At 36.0% G+C, this 18,130-nt stretch overlaps 2 protein-coding genes across 4 annotated transcripts; both read right to left on the minus strand.

Annotated features, from left to right (window-relative positions):
- Nucleotides 1–1,001: 1,001 nt before the first annotated feature.
- On the minus strand, nucleotides 1,002–6,050 carry LOC311294142 (annexin A1-like). Its single transcript, XM_084414846.1, has 13 exons — nucleotides 5,608–6,050; nucleotides 5,331–5,405; nucleotides 5,071–5,185; nucleotides 4,565–4,659; nucleotides 4,203–4,316; nucleotides 3,993–4,083; nucleotides 3,836–3,915; nucleotides 3,678–3,734; nucleotides 3,250–3,343; nucleotides 3,043–3,138; nucleotides 2,693–2,751; nucleotides 1,938–2,060; nucleotides 1,002–1,810 (listed from the first exon to the last, which is right to left on the minus strand). Exons 2-13 carry the CDS (start codon nucleotides 5,373–5,375, stop codon nucleotides 1,754–1,756), a joined length of 1,026 nt encoding a protein of 341 aa, XP_084270972.1. The 5' UTR covers nucleotides 5,376–5,405; nucleotides 5,608–6,050; the 3' UTR covers nucleotides 1,002–1,753.
- On the minus strand, nucleotides 6,034–17,248 carry LOC311294141 (annexin A1-like). Of its 3 annotated transcripts, none has more exons than XM_084414843.1 (13): nucleotides 17,145–17,248; nucleotides 16,925–17,006; nucleotides 16,681–16,792; nucleotides 13,221–13,315; nucleotides 12,303–12,416; nucleotides 12,089–12,179; nucleotides 11,927–12,006; nucleotides 11,779–11,835; nucleotides 8,250–8,343; nucleotides 8,051–8,146; nucleotides 7,711–7,769; nucleotides 6,742–6,864; nucleotides 6,034–6,501 (listed from the first exon to the last, which is right to left on the minus strand). In XM_084414843.1, exons 2-13 carry the CDS (start codon nucleotides 16,976–16,978, stop codon nucleotides 6,445–6,447), a joined length of 1,032 nt encoding a protein of 343 aa, XP_084270969.1. In that variant the 5' UTR covers nucleotides 16,979–17,006; nucleotides 17,145–17,248; the 3' UTR covers nucleotides 6,034–6,444. The 3 variants fall into 3 exon arrangements, with proteins under 3 accessions (XP_084270969.1, XP_084270970.1, XP_084270971.1); XM_084414844.1 differs by having other exon boundaries at nucleotides 17,132–17,155; XM_084414845.1 differs by lacking the exon at nucleotides 6,034–6,501 and having other exon boundaries at nucleotides 6,682–6,864; nucleotides 17,145–17,180.
- Nucleotides 17,249–18,130: the final 882 nt, after the last annotated feature.

Raw genomic sequence — 18,130 nt, forward strand, 5'->3', positions numbered from 1 at the left:
GTTGGTTTCAAGAGAGAGACGGGGAGGTTGCCGCTTGGTTGAACGTTCTGATGACGCAAGAGTTGCAACTAGGCAGTTGAGAAGGCCATTCTTTATGTTCTTTTTGAAGAATTTCGGAGCCTGATGAAATCGGTATAAATATGTGTTTAATACTGCAAAATACGCTTGATGTTACAGTCACTGCCCTTGCCGTCCAGAATAAAAGAGAACATCCCACTCGAGTGAAGGGATTTGTGGAAACTGTGGTTCCAAATTATTGTGATCCAACATTTACCTCGCATTTCAGGATGAAAAGACAAACATTTCAGGTGAAGGATAATACACTTCTTACCTCCGAGACTATGTTATGATTTATATGACCTTATTATTTTTATTCTGAGTATTAGGCTTATCATGCTGATCACTGTTGATATGCTATTTTTTTTTATAAAACTATAAAACTCTTAAGACAAACATATATATATATATAATTGTTATTATTAGATATATAGATATCTCTCTCTGTGTGTGTGTGTATATGTATATGTAAATGTATATGTATATATATATATATATATATATATATATATTATATATATATATATATATATATATATATATATATATATATATATATAAAAAAATCGAATAATGATAATGATAATAATAAAAAAAACACACCACAGATGCACAAGAAACATTTAACAATAAAAAAGAGACTCGAACTAATAATTTCTGTTTCATGCACATAACCTATGGGTCAACACAAAATGAACCGATACTGTAGTGCAGTGCATTCAAATGCATGGGATGTCACACACGGCCCAGATCAGACACTGACTTGACTGACCTAACGTAACGAAGTTCGAACCCGAAAACACGAGGTGGGGAACAGACTACATTTGAAGTTGCAAAAGAATGAACGTTTTGGATCAGGAGGTGAACTAACAGACTGCAATAGCCTGAATTAAGACCCATCTAATCAATTAATTAAACATTTCAGTTTCTTATAATCTGGATTTGGCTGCATTGCCCTATAGCTTATTTTTATTTTTTCAAATGTAATCGACAAATTACATTAGCTTACTAGATGTGTTGGGCTATTTAACATGACATTTTAATTATATTCTGCTGAAATGACCGAAATGACTCGAAAAAAGATTCGTTCATTTTGCTGAATGAGATTCACAGATCCGAGTCAGTAAAATGATCCAAACTTCCCACTTCTAGTTCACTGGTGTTTCTTGTTAGTCATTAGTCTTGTTATATACCTGTACACCTGTGAACAATAAAGATGATCAACCAATCATAACATGACAAATAAGACAAGAGAAGCACAAGACAAGAGAAGCACAAGACATGATCACATGAGGGCAAGGAGGTCACATGACAAGAAACATTACTGCTAATTTCAAAATGAAAGACATGAGACAAAGGTGCACCAAAATCCAAAGCCAAATGTGACAGTCAAATGTCACAAAACTTTGAAAATCATACTTGAATGTACATGACCTACTTTAAGAATCATTTAATGATGTGGATACATTATATCCATTTTGTTCTTAACTAATCATGAAAGTTACTATAAAGTGTCCTGAAACATTTAAACCACAGACTTTTTGAATGTTCAACTGAATGTATTGGTCAAAGAAATCTATTACACAATGAGTTGCAAAAATAGTTTTAATGAAATACTCCTGAAGAGCCACACCTAAGGAGATTAAGTGTTTGCATGGGTCATGCATACACCCATGTAATGAGCTATCAGATGTATTTATTGAGTGCCACAGAGAGCCAGCAGGATCTTTTCATAATCTCCACTTGTTTCCTTCTGTAAAAACCAAACACAGAAGCCACTTTTCATTCAGACATTCTGGTTTTAAATATGATGGATCTAAGAATGTGAAATTTAATTCAGAAGTTTTTCAGATCACCCATTATGAATTGCAGAGACTCACCAGAATGTCCTCCTGAAAGGTTTTGCCATACATCCTCTTGTATTCTTGAATGATTTTCAGCAGGTCAATTTCTGACCGGCTCACAATGATTCTAGTCAGTGTGTCAGTGTTGGTTCCCATTCCCTATAAAGTAAGACCATATTACAGATATATTTGTCAATTATTCATAAAGTAGCAATAATCCGAATCAAATTATTAGGCAAACATCTTAGGAGTTTGAAAGATAAGGAAATTCAAAATGGCAGATTATTTTATTTTTATTTTATTTATTTATTGGAAAAGTGTAAAGCCATGGGATTCAGAGATTGGTTTGGTTTGAAATTAGTCTTTAGTCCATACAGCTCCAGAAATATAAGTAAACATAAATGTATTGTCCCCCTTATTGTCAATTCTCACAACATTTAGCCTACAGCCTATTGTAGAATCCTTGATCATTGGCAGCCATTTTTGTTGGTCTTTCCATTTGTTAATAATAGTATCTTAGAATTAAAAAAATATTCTAATTTTAAACTTGCTCTGACCAATTTGTGAAAGCATAAATTTGCTTATTATAGTGATGTCTAGAGTTGGACAAAATAATTTTTTTCCCCATCAAGAGTCTGGACACACTTTAGACCAGAAAGAGACTCATTTGAAAATCTCCAGAAATACAAAAGGTTTCCAGCACCTTTGGTCCTTGGACCAGATAATAAACAGATTCTGAAAGAAACAAAAAGAATCAAATTTAAGTTCCATGAATTCCTCTGCAGCTTTACCTTCATAGCCAGTTGAAGCTTTTCTGCGAAGTAGGCAGGTTTGTTCCAAGCAGACTTCACTATAACATGAAAAAAAAAGAAAAAGACAGTGAGAACAGCTTTGGCAAGAACCTTTTTCAATTTAGTATATCTCTTGGATATTTGTATCTAATCTGATTGCGAAGTTTGAGTGTGAGAATGGAACCACCCTTAACACACAAAGCTGAAGAAAAAAAACCTGCTTTCGAACAGGTTATGGCGGTGCCTTCATACAGATGGCCACTAAAGCATTTGACATTTAAAGAGAAACTACTCTTTCACACACACACAGAAATATACACAGACTAAAATGAAGGCTACTGTATATTTACCCAAGGTCATCAAGCAGTCTTCAAAGCTTCCATGCAGCTCACCCTCCAAATCTTTGGCCAAACCGTCTTTGCTCAACTGGCCATAATATTGTAAAACTGTAAATTTTAAATAACACTATTAGTGCCTCAGAAAACATGGGCTGGAGTACACCAGAATGGCATTAAAAGTCAACTATCACTGAAGAAGAGTTATATTGCTTGACTTACTTTTGCCCAACTGAGCTTCACTCCTGTTTGTGAGGATGTCAATCAGAACAGAGCAAACAGTGCCAATCCTATTCTCTCCTGCCTCAAACAGAGCCTAAAACAACAACATAGCAAAGTCAGAGACAGTACCTACACAGTTTCGATTTATAATGCTTATTGCATGGCTGTCTGCTTGGTCCAATTGGTCTAGCATTTGTCAGATACTTTTTATAATGACTTCACAACTGTATAATGGAAAACTGTATAGCTGTATTTGTGCTTTCTTGTTTTTCATACTAACACAATTTAGAAAAGCTACAGTAAGTGGGACCATCTTGCAACTTCAGTATGATTGGCGATTATGGCGAATGTAAAAATATTGACTATATATCAGCTGACTATGTATCTTACATATTTCACTGGCCATAGTGCAAGTAAAGAATCTTTACCTTTGCATCACTCTTAGCCACTCCATCATCAATGTTACGGTCTTCACTTCTGGTAGCCTGAAGTTATAAGATATTGATATAGTAATATATCATTATTAATACACATAACATTATTTTCTTGTGCTGTTACAACAATTACACTGAACTATGTTTTGTACCTTGCAAAGGGCAACTAGGGTAGTCTCAAGATGTCCTTTAACTTCACATTTAATATTTTCCTCCAGCATCTCTCCATAGACTGTACAACAGAAAGAGGTTAGCAGTATAAACATACATCTGCTTGAGGAAAACCATGTTTTTAATCTTTCTTGTTACCTTCTTTGAATGTATTCTTCAATGCTGTGATCTCCTTGTTTGATCTGGTCCCCAGAATTTCACTTAAGACAGCCTCATTTGTCCCGAGACCCTGATTATCAATGCAATTTTAGTATTTAGATTTAAGTATTGGTATATAGTACATTAAGTCTTTGAATAAAATCTACATTTTTAAATTAGATATATTTCAATAAGACTAGTAAGTTGTACCGTCATGGCTCTTTTCATTTCAAAAGCATCATACTCAGGCGGTGTCATCAGCAAAGCAAGGACCACCTCCTCAAAATCTGACTTCAGAGCTTTTTTCAGTGCATCTGCCAGAGGCTGAGGATTAATGATAAAACAAAAGCTATAAGCACAGAACTAAATTTTATCTGTGTTCCTCTAGCATGGATTTGACTTGGACATATAGATAAATGACTTGGCTCATTCATCTGCATTGTTTCATAAGTCAAGTTCAAGGGTTGATGGAAAACATAAATAAGTAACTGGATTCAAACAATTGCTGAATATTAAATTTAGTTGAATTGTATTTTTATCTAAAAGATGTTGAAGGATGTGAATATGCTTACTTTTCCTGTACTCTGCTGATAAGCTGCTTTGATCTGTTGTCTTTGTGCATTGCTCCTCTTTGCTAGAACCTCCACTATGGTGGCTTCATCCACACCTTCATGAGAGGGAAAAAGGCCAAAATACCACATTAGAAGCTGTTTATGATCATACTACAGAGTACTGGTGGATCTTGATATAATGCACATATAATAATAGGTATAATAATTGCACTTGATACCAAGTCTATAAATCACAGATACAGAAGAACAATAAAGCTAGATGCATAATAATACAAGTCCCAAGAGAACTGTATATTGGGTAAAAGTATATTAGCATTCTTCCTGAGATGACATAATTGGTGGTGTGTGTCGTCCATTCATGCAACAATGCAAAAAATAAGTAGGGTCTCATTCATTTGAAATTTTTACTTGATTTTTCTCAATACCTGCATCAGGAACATGAGAGCATGTTAAATTTGCATTTTGCATTCAAATACTTTGTATTTAGCAGGATATCTCTATTTTACCTTTGGTCTCAATGGCTTTCTTTAATTTTGCAGCATCATTCTGGGCATTCAAGTTTGGATCAGCCTTGACTGTTCCAAGGTATCCTGTCTCAACAGCAGGAGCACCTTTAAAACCCTGAGATAAAACATATAGAGACATGCAAGTACAAATAATGAAAGGTTTCTTTTTAGGCAGATCTAGGTTAGTCATCACCTACAGCAGATCAACTTAAACTTTTATCCTTTTGAATGACCATAATGAAGGAAATGTTTTTACTTACATTGTCATCATTAACTTGCTGTAATAATTTCTGGAAAAAGGCCATCTTGAGAGCTTTTGAAGAAGCTATAAAAAACTAAGCAAATGCATAAGGATGAGCTTATGCCCAGACATCACAAACATTCCCCAGATATAGGTAAATCTAAATTCTCATACAAATTACATCAATCATCAATTGCTTAATTATAAACATTGCATAATTAAGACATGTTGCACATTAATAATGACAATCTTTAGTAGAGGACATGCAGTTAAATGCATTTACAAAGACAACTCACTTGTTGCTCCGTGAAGTCTGTGAGAGCTGATCTGAAATGGGTAATTTTGAGAACAGAGCCTGTATTTTTATTCCTTGTACACACCCACTGAAAAACTTTGGGTTGGGTAGAGGTGTTAGACCAGGTTGTTCTGGTTATACCTGTCTGTAAGACTTGTGATAATCTATCATTTAATGGGTTTGCTGTACTTTTCCAGTTGTAGTCTAAACCAGGGATGGGCAAACTCGGTCAAGGAGGGCCACTGTCCTGCAGAGTTTGGCTCCATCCCCTGATAAAACTCAACTGCCTGTAATCCTGAAGACATTGATTAGCTGGTTCAGGTGTTTTTGATTAGAGTTGAAGCTACTCTGCAGGGACACTGGCCCTCCAGGACCGAGTTTGTCTATCCCTAAACCTAATCCAAAACACATAGGAAATCATGTTGTTCACTAGATGATGCTAGTTTATTAGTTGTATCAACTTGTGGAAATTTGTCTCTTTAATTATGACAATAGACACACAGATAAGGTCAAGTAAGTGCTCCAGCCCTGAGTTCTCACATGGTAAAGAAACCAATATGTTCATCCCAGTGTAAAATATTGCCAGTGATTTATTACAATAAAATATTAACATAGAGTTTAATTGTGATTAACTGTTGGATTACTACTGAGAAAATATGCCAACTTGTATCTAGGAATATTATATTGTAAATTCACACTAACATTTACAGTGTGCACAATTGACATTTATTTCATATTTAAATGTAACACTTTTCATGAGCCAACTATGGGGAGATTGACTGGTGCTGACATGGATCATTTAATGAATGTTCACATAATCCAGACATGTAAGAGATGATTATTGAGTTCCACAGAGAGTCAGCAGAATCTTCTCACAATCTCCTCTTGTTTCCTTCTGTAAAACCAGAAAAAGGATTTAAATAGGACAGCTATTGTATTTAATAGGACAGCATGATGAAACAGGCAGTAATATGCAATGAAAAAATAAATGTAGAAAGGGGGTTGATTGAATTAATTGGGAATAGATTCTGAAAAGTGACCGTTTCATTCCAGAACAATGTGGTCTTATTCTTTTTTAATTTCATGTTGACTTTAAGCTAGGTGGTTAGAGCTTTTTAAAATTATGGAGACTTACCAGAATGTCCTCCTGAAGCGTTTTGCCATACATCCTCTTGTATTCTTGAATGACTTTCAGCAGGTCAATTTCTGACCGGCTCACAATGATTCTAGTCAGTGTGTCAGTGTTGGTTCCTAAACCCTAGAAATCCATAATTAGTTAAAGGGTCATGAAATGGAAAATCAAAATGTCCTTAATATACATTTTTTGTTTTCCACCCTTCTGAAACACCAGGATTTGAAATTGGTACAATCATGACATTACGGTTTTCCTCTAGATGCCATAGAGATGCATTAACATGCATCTGTAAATCAAGGAGGTGTGCTCATCTCTGTCCATCGATTACAAGAGTGATACAGCTGTGAAATGTCAAGAAAGTTGTTCTGTCCTTGGTTGTGGACAAACTGCACTTCCAAAAACGGGACATATAGCTTCCAAATAGCTTGTTCTTCCAAAAGAACAAAGTATAATAAATGCATGGATGAAGTTTATTTTTAACAAAGTGCCTGAGCAATTAAACAACAAAGTTCCCTTTCGTAGTCAAACTTCAACGCCGCGTCATGGAGTTTACGCTATTGGGAGCGCCATCAGCGTGACCCGTGTATGAAGCACGTGTGACGAACACACCAATTTATTGGCTGACAACAGTCCATGGCGTCACAAGCGGAGCACCCGTAAGTATAAGTCAAGGCAGTGGGCATTTACTTGCGTTTGAGATGTAACGCCCTTTCAAACTTACTGTTTTTAACAGAGAATGAAAATGAGGATGGAACTTTTTTGGCACAAAAAAACTTTGCTAACGTCATAAGCTAACCTAAAGAAACATAATATAAAGATCTGAAATGCATTTTCTGCCCCCTTTAAATTCAGGTGAAAATACCTAAATAAAGAATGGCTGAGGATATCAAAAACATGTGTAGCACTCAGAGTGCTAGTAACTACATGGACGTGCTGGAATACGTTCCATACATTCCTTTGCAACTTTACCTTCATAGCCAGGTGGAGCTTTTCTGCAAACAAGGCAGGTTTGTTCCAAGCAGACTTCACTAAACATGAAAAATAAGAGTTTGTATGTTTGTAAGAGGCTGTTGTGCGTGCACAAACCGAATATGTGACATTGTACTGCTTGATTTAGTTTCTGTTGTATCTTTGTACCTATCTTTGTGTGATAAAGTTTTGTGTGAAACTACTGTCTGGATCCACCCACAACATGCAGAGCTGGAAAAACAAGCTTCCTAAATAGTCTTTCGCCACTGAAGCATTTAACATGTCTAGAATCTCTTGCAAACACCCACACACAACCTAAAATGAGCACTTGTTTCCTTACCCAGTGTCATCAGACATTCTTCAAGGTTTCCATGCAGCTCACTCTCCAGAACTTTGGCTAAACCCTTCTTGCTGTATTGGCCATAATACTGGAAAACTGCAAATACATTTTGAATAACAGTAATAGTGCCTAAAAAAATAAATAAAGTCAGCTATCATAAGTGTATCATATTCTTTTTTATTAGTGGTCTTCAACTTACTTTTGCACAGCTGAGATTCACTCCTGGATGTAAGGACATCAATCAGGACCGAGCAAACAGTACCAACCCGATTCTCTCCTGCGTCAAACAGAGCCTGAGAAAACAATGAAGTGAGCTGGGTAGATGATATGCACACCAATATAATGGCACTTACATGACCTTACACACTGTCGGGATATTACAACCTATAATGCATACATCTACGTCCTGTTTTATAATATGTGTTAACCTTGTTGTAAAGCCTGCTTGTGTGAACAACTTATGTTTTCCTGTCCACTGAACAAGAAAATCAACAAGGCAACAGAAAAGGTTATCTAGGTCAACTGAGAAACTTCAGCAAGGAGCTTGACTGTCAGGAATTCTGAGGAGGAGGACCCAGATGCAGAATAAGCAAGGGTGTTATTCATTGACAACAATTAACTGCACAAGATAGGTGAGGTAAGAATACAGTCCAAACAATAGGGCAGGGCACACAACTGGAGAACAGGTAGGTCCAAGATGAGACAGCAAAGACGTGACAGCTTAAGATGGAGATAAGGCAGCGGCTCAGGAAATCAGAGGCTTGACAGTTGGTAATGAGACTGGATGTAGCACCAGACTAGCTGCCAGACCAGGAGAGTCAACGACCAGGGTGCAACAGGATGCAGGGCAGGAACCAACACGAGACAAGACTGAACAGGCCAAGACAACAAGTAATAAAAGCAAAATAAAACTGATAATAAGACTAGAGAAAAATAAAGAAAAATACTGTAATAGTAGGATCTAGCAAAATAAATAAACAAAATACCTAGGCTAGATATAAATAACTGAAACTTGCAAAAAGAATGTTAAAATGTTAATTGTGTTTAAATATGCTAATGAGGCATTGTCTAATTAAATATGCAATAATTTGCAAACATTTCTAGAACAAAAATCTGAACAATGGATGAAGTCAGGTTAAAAAATATTGTTTCATTTATTTGATATATTAGAGCCAAAGGTTTTTACAGAGGGGATTTTGGATATCTCTATTTATCACTCCACAAATCAGAAAATACAGTCAACAGCCAAAAATAATTACATTTTCACCATTTTGTTTTTAGGAATAAAATGTTGTACAAAATCAGTTAAATTATATAAGAACAAACCCCTTTGTAAAAACCTTCATAATATAGATAAGAATAAAACTGTAAAGTGTGGTGTATGTAAGTGTTACTGAAGTGTAGATTTATGGCTCAATGTAGGAGGAAAAACTCATTTTGAGAAAATGTCCTTTAAAGATATAAACTTTAATTGAAATCTACAGATGCAAATAGATAAAGTGCTCTAAAATATACAGTTAAAAGTGTATTTTGGATGTTTTTTGTCCACTAGTCTGAAAACAACACTTTATGAGAAGCCCAAAATCTCACAATTGACAGATGCATAAAAAAATAAAAAACACTGTTTTTGTATGTAGTGTCTCCCCTTAATAATCAAATAAAAAATAAGAGAAACCCAAAATAATACTTGGAAGAACTTGATCAAGATAAAGACTAGAACTTGACTAGACTTAAAATCAGGAACAAAGAAAAAAACTTTGCAGAGCACGTGAGGAACAGGTGAACACAATTAGGCCAACGACCAGAGAAGGACTAAACAAGTGGGCGTATTAATGGGAGACAAGGAGGCGGGATGAGAGGAGTACATGGTCAACACAAACAGAGACCATTTGCTCAAGCACAAGACAAACAAGGAAACATTAAACAAAGACAAAACAGACAAGATTGTCAGGGCAGGTCAGGAGGGTCTGATGACTTAAAAGGCAGCATACAGGTCTAAAAAGAGAAACAGTGACTTATTCCTCTCCTGAAGATGTCACTGTTTCTCTTTTTAGACCTGTCTGCTGCCTGTGTAATGTACAGTAAGTCATCAGACCCTCCTGACCATCTTCTCTGAACTGTAATCACAGGATCTCAATTTTGCTGTCTTGAGAATTAGTTCAGAAACAAATCCATCAAGGCTTCCATTAGAAAACCACTGGGGTGCCTCAGGTTTCAGTGCTTGGCCCCCTCCTCTTCTCAATATGCAAAACTTCACTGAGCTCAAATATAAAGGCATACAGCTCCTATCACTGCTACAGTACATGTTGTCCATGCCTGACAACATGTAACAGCATTGTTCAGCTTGTATCTCACCCTCCACTCAGCACAGGTCCAGGGTTCAACAATGGTAATGGCAGCTAAGTCGGCCAAGAACTGACTGGTCGCATATGAAACAATTAAATCAGTTAAACCTCACTGCCCACATCTCAACAACTGCCAGGTCATGAAGATTCCCATTTTGTATTGGCATTGATGGTTACATGAACAATCAGCATCAATCAGCATCAAACTGCTAATAGAATTAAATGTTAGGGCTGTACCCGGGGTAAAGGCCACCCGACACCCCTCTAACTCGATCACTATCCACAACCACGCATGTATGAGCCTCCGTTTACCATATTTGATGTGCATAAGAAAATAATCTTCAAAAACAAAATGTACTTTTCAAACAAAATAAAATTGTAAGGAGTAAAAAGTACTTTTTTCCCCTTCTGAAATGTAATGTATTCAGTTGAGTATACAAATACCTCAAAATACTTAAGTACAGTAAACAAGAAAAATGACTTTAGTTTACACCCCTTCTTGTCCAAAGGCACTTCACTTATTCATTAACTCTTCATTAACTCTACTTAAGGCCTAATAAAGGCTAAAATAACAGTAATAAATAACTATTCTGGTTTACTATCGAAATTCAGTATTATAACACTGCTAAAATAGTTGTCTCCTCTGTATCCATTGCTTTTGTTATCAAGAGATGCTTTGGATCTAAATACACCAATAATCACCCTCTTTTTAAGTAGTTCCAGATGCTTTTTTCACATTAATCTTGATTGGCAATAAAACAATCTGTAGAGTTCATAGCCTTAAACTGAACCAACAGCTTCAAAATGAATCACAACACAACATTTGATATGAAGCAAAAAAAAAATCTGTAAAAAACACAAAGCGTATTGTACATATATAGGCACTGTGTAAAATTTAGTATTGATTATAAGGAGACAATGCAATTATGCCACAATGTTTCAATCATATAGAATACAATTGCCGAAGCACATATGATGTGAAAGCAACACATTTGCTAGTACCTGTAACTTGCAATTTTATGTTTTAATCACAGATGGCAATAGAGAGGCCAAATTTCCGTAGTGCACTTTTTGAAATCTAAGTTTCGATATTAACTTCTTGTATAAAAGTAAAAAAAAAAAAAAAAACCTTCTAAGTAATATCACTCGTAACTGTGTTGTGTTGTTTGATGTTGCCTAATTCAAATGACACGGACTTGTAGCCTCTTCAGAGGAATACACTATAGTGTATGGAAACAATGAATGGGATACTTCCAGATGCCTACCAACCAATCCAAATTCAGAACAGGTTACATGGAAATGATTTATACCCAGACAAATCAGCATAAATCAGTTAATGTGATCAGAGTTGTTACAATGTTGCAGTGGAATCAGCCACAGTACCTTTGCATCACTCTTTGCAAGCCCATCATCAATTTTATAGTCTTCACTCCTGGTAGCCTGAAGTTATGAGATATTCATTTAGCACACATATCAGATTTAGCTTTCTTATGGTGTAACATAAATACATTAAACACTGTTAATGTTGTACCTTGCAAAGAGCAAGCAGGGTAGCTTCGAGATGTCCACTAACTTCACATTTAACATCTTCCTCCAGCGTCTTTCCATAGACTGTACAACAGAAAGAGGTTCACAGCTACATACACATCTGCATTCATAAAGTACTTGCATGTATTTGGATCTGTGTTGTTACCTTCTTTGAAAGTATTTTTCATCGCTGTAATCTCCTTGTTTGATCTGGTCCCTAGAATTTCACTTAAGACAGCCTCACTTGTCCCAAGACCCTGATTATCAGTTACATGTTAAAACATATGGAAATATTAAGAGAGAAAAAATTTAAATAGTTTAAAACAATTTTTTTTTTTACAGAATAAGAATTATTGAAGAAAAAATATGTAACATTGTACCTTCATGGCTCTTTTCATTTCAAAAGCATCATACTCAGCCGGTGTCATCAGCAAAGCAAGGACCACCTCCTCAAAATCTGACTTCAGAGCTTTTTTCAGTGCATCTGCCAGAGGCTGAATCATAAAAAATATATATATATATATATAAAAGTTATTTACATAATACATTACAATTTTCTTTTACAGTTTAGACCAAGGTGAAGACCAAGGCACTCAAAAGATATCTTGAATGTTAAATTGTATCCTAAGCAATGTATTTTTATGTCCACTCTAAAAATGATTTGTTGACCTGTAAACTTTTTTTATGTAAAATTAAATTGAAATAAAAAAATAATTATAATTGAAATAAGAATAAAAATGCCTAGCCTTTAACATAAACTGCACAGTTTCCTGAAAACTTTAATTTAATAATTTGGCAAAGTCATGAGTCTGGTCTCTTTAGATTCCTTGAGTCATACAGAATACAATACTCAGTATTCCAAGGTCAGACATACTGCCTGCCAGCCTATTTATTTATTTATTTATTTGTAAAATGCTGTATTTCATGCACTGAAAAAAAAAAAAGACCTAAAGATTACCATAAAAGTTTGGTGAAAGTGCCACCTGCTGGTAAAATGTTGTAAATTTGATCTAAATTGGCTTATTACCTTTAAAACAACTCTTCTGGCACAATCATATATCATAAAAAAACTGGCACAGAACATGAATCGTGTTTAATGTAGTTTACACAACATCGTTGATGTGCTAAATTACAGTTCATATTTCAATTAAAAATAAATGAGAACTATGAAAGGACAACCTCAGAACGTTACATTTGCCTCCATCCATTTCTCCAATCTCACATTTACATGCCAGACCATCTTTACACATAAAAATAGGCCAAAGACAAATGTAATTGGAGGATGTGAATATGCTTACTTTTCCTGTACTCTGCTGATAAACTGCTTTAATCTGTTGTCTTTGTGCATTGCTCCTCTTTGCTAGAACCTCCACTATGGTGGCTTCATCCACACCTTCATGAGAGGACAGACCAAAATCAAAAATGAGCAGCTTTGTCAATGCATTTGATCTTGGTGGACTAGATCTGCACACTGTTGGGCTGTTGATTATTGTTGCTGCATGAATAGAGACGTGCAGGGATGACATCAAAACCCAGAAGACTAATTCACCACTGGTTCCCTTGAAATGGGGATTTATAAATAGTGTTTATTATTATTATTATTATTATTATTATTTATTTTTTATGAGTTTGTGAGTTTATGGTCTGTGGTAAACGCCCCTTATCGAAAACGTAACTTTTGAAGCTGTTGTAATAGTCAAGAGTTTGGCATATTGTTGAAAGATTAATGCTGATGTTATATTTGAATATATGCCTATTTCTGTCATGAAACTCTAGATGGCGCAGGCTGATGGGTCATTAACGCAAGCTGATAATATATTTACAGTGTTAACTACTTGACACAAACTGATTGGTTCATGTAGCATCTTCAGCCAATCAGATTGCTTGCTCAACAGTTAAATTGCTGGTTACCATAGCAGCTTGTAGCCTGGGTTTCCCCATACTGCCTTGCTCGCAGCGCGATTCTATTCACGCTGCTAGGCAGTCTGGACACCATGGGACAATTTTTCCCCTGAAAAAGGGAACCAATCACAGAACGGGGAGGGAGCAGCAAGATGATGACGACACCGAAGCAGTTTGTTTATATCAGACTCGACGTTACCTTCTACCCTCATGTTTATCTTTCACAAACGGTAATATTCGCTAAACGCCATCGTGTACAAATAAATCTTTGACCCATCGTCTTTTTCCTCGTCGAATTTCTCTCACTCTACATACGTCATCTGGTATAATTGAAGCGATTGGCTATGAGCTACATACAGGCGCATTTGATAGACATTCATAGCGCCCAATAAACGGCTCTGGGCATTCGTAAACCACGCCTCAAATACGAGAAAATGCGCACGTAGTTCCCAGACCAAGTCTCAATGAGACTTGGTCTGACGTTAGCCAGGCTAAGCAGCTTGCTAAAGGTGAAAAAAAAGTGAATAAAGAAGTTGTCAGTGTCTGAGGGTTTTATTTCAATATTCCTACAGTTTTCTTAGGATTGAAACCCAGAGAGCACCCACAAGGAAAATATTATTTTATTTTTATAAAAAAAAAAAGACTAAAAAAAAAGAACATTTTGGACTGTGAGTGTGTCTAGTTTTCGTTGTAGAACAAAACGTTCAAGTATGTTTACCACAGACCTTATTTTACTCATAAATTGAAAAGCCCCATTCTAAAACCCCAAAGGAAAATCTCAAGGGAACCAGTGGCGAATTAGTCTTCCGGGTTTTGAAATCATCCCAGCACCACTCTATAGGCATACATAAATCCCGTAGCAAATCTAGACAGGTGGAGCTGAGGGAAGTGGAGGGTTTCATTGGAACTCTGATAGCATGTTGCAGGACCAGCTTACAGCAAAAACTGAACCAGACTATTTAAATGTTGAGCAGACAAGCTCATTGGCTGCAGAATTAGCATAGGCTGTGCTAGTAACTGATGTGATTGTTAGCAGATTGCATTAGCCTGCTCCATTAAGAGTTTCAAGACTGAATTCGATATTTAATCTGGTGTTGTTGTTTCTATTTAAAAATAAATAAAAATAATTTAAATTAATTGGACATGGTCACTAAATGTTCTTAAAACAAATGTGTAATTTAATTTGATTTTGAGTTGAATGCAACATTTTTTGTAAAATATAAGTGATGCTTCACTTGACTGTAGGCTATTTTTGTATCTGATTGTGTTGATATACACTAAGTAAAACAAAAAAATTTGAGAAAAACACATTTTGTGAAAATGAAAGCGGAAGAAACACCAAAACCACCTATGAACATTCTGAAAAATGTATACAGATTCATACAAAATAATTCCATGGTACATAACCATTTATTTTTGTCATGCTACCTGTTTTGTCCCAATGCACATGAATTAGTGTCATGTAACCAGTGGCTCTTTGCTTTTCAACTATTTATTTATATGAATGCATTCTAAGAACGTTTTTCTGGTATTGGGGTGTGTCCTCCACACCTTTTCTAAAATAAACAACATAACACTTGAATACACATAACATATATCTAGCTGAAAATGAACAATGTTTTTCATTGCTTTGTCGAAACACACATTCCTATAGCTGGTATCAGGGACATGAGATCATTGTACATGTTTAACGTTGCATTTATTGTGATATCTACACTGTAAAAAAAAAAGAAAATCTGTAGAAAAACAGAAAAGGTACATGTAATTTTCTGGCAGGACATTATCCATTAAGTTCATGGACCTTTAACCCTAAAACACAATGCAATGTGTAATTCAAAATACACATAAAACACCTGAAAAAAAAATCAAACCTTTAAAGCTGCAGTCCGTAACTTTTTGGGGTTAAAAAATATCCAAAATAAATTTTTGAGCAAATTCATAACCAGCCAGTGTTCAAAACTATCTGCTTGCCTTAGATCGATTCAAAACAGTAAGCTTGTAATACATTTTTTTAAATCCTGTGGTACTGGTGGATTTCCGCGGGAAATTCGAGCATGTCTTTGCGTCATAACGTCACATCTGTACACATAAAGAAGGCGTCCCGGCTAGTAGGCTATGTTGCTTGTGAGGATGTTGGAGGTTGAGATTAATAGCCTTTTCTCACAGCACTTGATATAATTAAACTTATCAGTTTGATGGCGGATCCAGAAAGGTTCAAACGACAATCACCAGTGACAACTGGAGATTCACCCGTTGTAATGCAAAAGTCTTTGGACTTCGGAGTGGCTACAAAAAAAAAAGATACTGAAACCGGGCCCATGCGAAAACAAGTATAAATATCAGAAGGGCATTAGATGTAGTCACGCAATGCTGATGTTGTTAACATTAACAATTTGAGAACAAAGTATAATTTGCACGGTTTGACGTGATATGATAGTTAGATCGTTAGATTTAATCAAATCGATTTACTGCAATGCTTTTTTCACCTTAGTTGGTCAGAACAAAAGTGGATGTTACTTACTTGTTCAGATGACATTTTGTTGGTCATACTTCCAAAAAGTAGAATCTGTGATTGCGAATGACAGTATCCACACCGGCGCGGCGACTGACAGCCGCACATTCTCCTCAAAACACTGGATTCATCTACGCTGTGCCGTGCCAATAAGGCACAACCCACGTAAAGTTGATAATTCCGTGAATAACTACAATTCCAGATTTCGAACAGAGATGCCGACAAAGAGGAAAACCTACAGACTGCAGCTTTAAGTAAACTTCCTTCAGAAAATTCCTTCATATTACCATAGGACATTGGGGCCTTTTTTTTTCTTTTTTTTTACCAACTTTGAGTATATTTACCTTTGGTCTCAATGGCTTTCTTCAATTTTGCAGCATCATTTTCAGCATTAAAGTTTGGATCAGCCTTGACTGTTCCAAAGTATGCTGTCTCCGTAGGAGCTCCTTTAGAACCCTGTGATAAAACATATAGCGAATGCTAAAATATCAGATCATGGACTAATTATTAATATAAGTAATGAAGTTGAGGTGTATTTAATGTGTGTTGGCATACAACACATTGATTATGTATATATTCTGAACTTACCTTGCTACTGTCATCATTAGTAATTTTCTGGAGAAATTGTTTGAAGAATGCCATCCTTTAAAACCTTTGTACCTATAACAAGCTAAAAAGAAATGCAAGGTTGCACTTGAACAGTTATAATATTTTTAAATCATTGATTCATTGTCAAATGTCTTCAAAGAGCTTTGTTAAGATAAGTTATTCAAGAGGACTGTAAAACACATTTACAATGATATCTCACCTGTTCCCTGTGAAGTGAGAGCTGGACTGAAATGGGTTATTTCAGGAGCATAATCGCGCCTTTTATTCTTTTGGCTGCGTGGAGGAGTTAGACCAGGTTGTTCTGGTTGTACCTGTCTGTAGTCATTTAATATATTCACTGCACTCACCTCAAACTGAATTTGTGGATTGTGTAAGAAAAACTGACATGCAATACAAAGCCTAAACATAAACCATGTACATGAAACACTGTTCACTAGATTTTGCACAAGACTGTGCACATACTTTAGTTTATACTATTAGTTTTCATTTTCTTCTATTTTAATAATTTGTGCACAATTATAGGAGCATATTGATAGTTCATCCAAAAATGAAAATTCTGTCAGCATTTACTCACTCTAATGTTGTTCAAAACCCCCATAACTTATGTGGAAGGCAAATGGGAAAGAGCACAGTGAAAATTCTTAAAAATTTCGGTTGCACAATCCCTATATGGCATGACTTTTTATTTTGGGGGAAAAAAAATCTTTCACCCAATTTTTTCGGAGCTTGGGGGTCCCTGATAATATATCCATCATAAAATGTGAGACGCCACCACAAAGTCGTAATTACGAGTGGGAAGCAATGGCGGAAGCAAATAGTTCTCTTACGAGAGTCCTCTCGTACTGCGTTTTTGTAAAAACGCTACGGGAAAAACTCTTTTTTCACGAAATACTGAAGCAAAAAATTATCCTTAATTTTCATACATGTAAAGCGCGTTGCAGCAGTACTCAGCTATGGCGAGACGGCTTGCTCGCTCATTGGCTGCTCTGCAGCAACTGCATAAGCCTATCGAGCGAGGCCTGAGGTGACGTCAAGCCAATGAGGGCCCTCCTTGCCATTTCCCGCCGAGACGGGTGTGGCTAACCTCTATAAAAGGAGCTCGAAAAGGCTGATTCACTTGATTTTTCATCTCTTCAGCGAAGCGCACGCATCGCTGGATCACGAGGAAGCAAGCGTCGTCTGAGG

Source organism: Rutilus rutilus, assembly GCF_951802725.1.
Source record: "Rutilus rutilus genome assembly, chromosome: 7".
Classification (NCBI taxonomy): Eukaryota; Metazoa; Chordata; class Actinopteri; order Cypriniformes; family Leuciscidae; genus Rutilus; species Rutilus rutilus.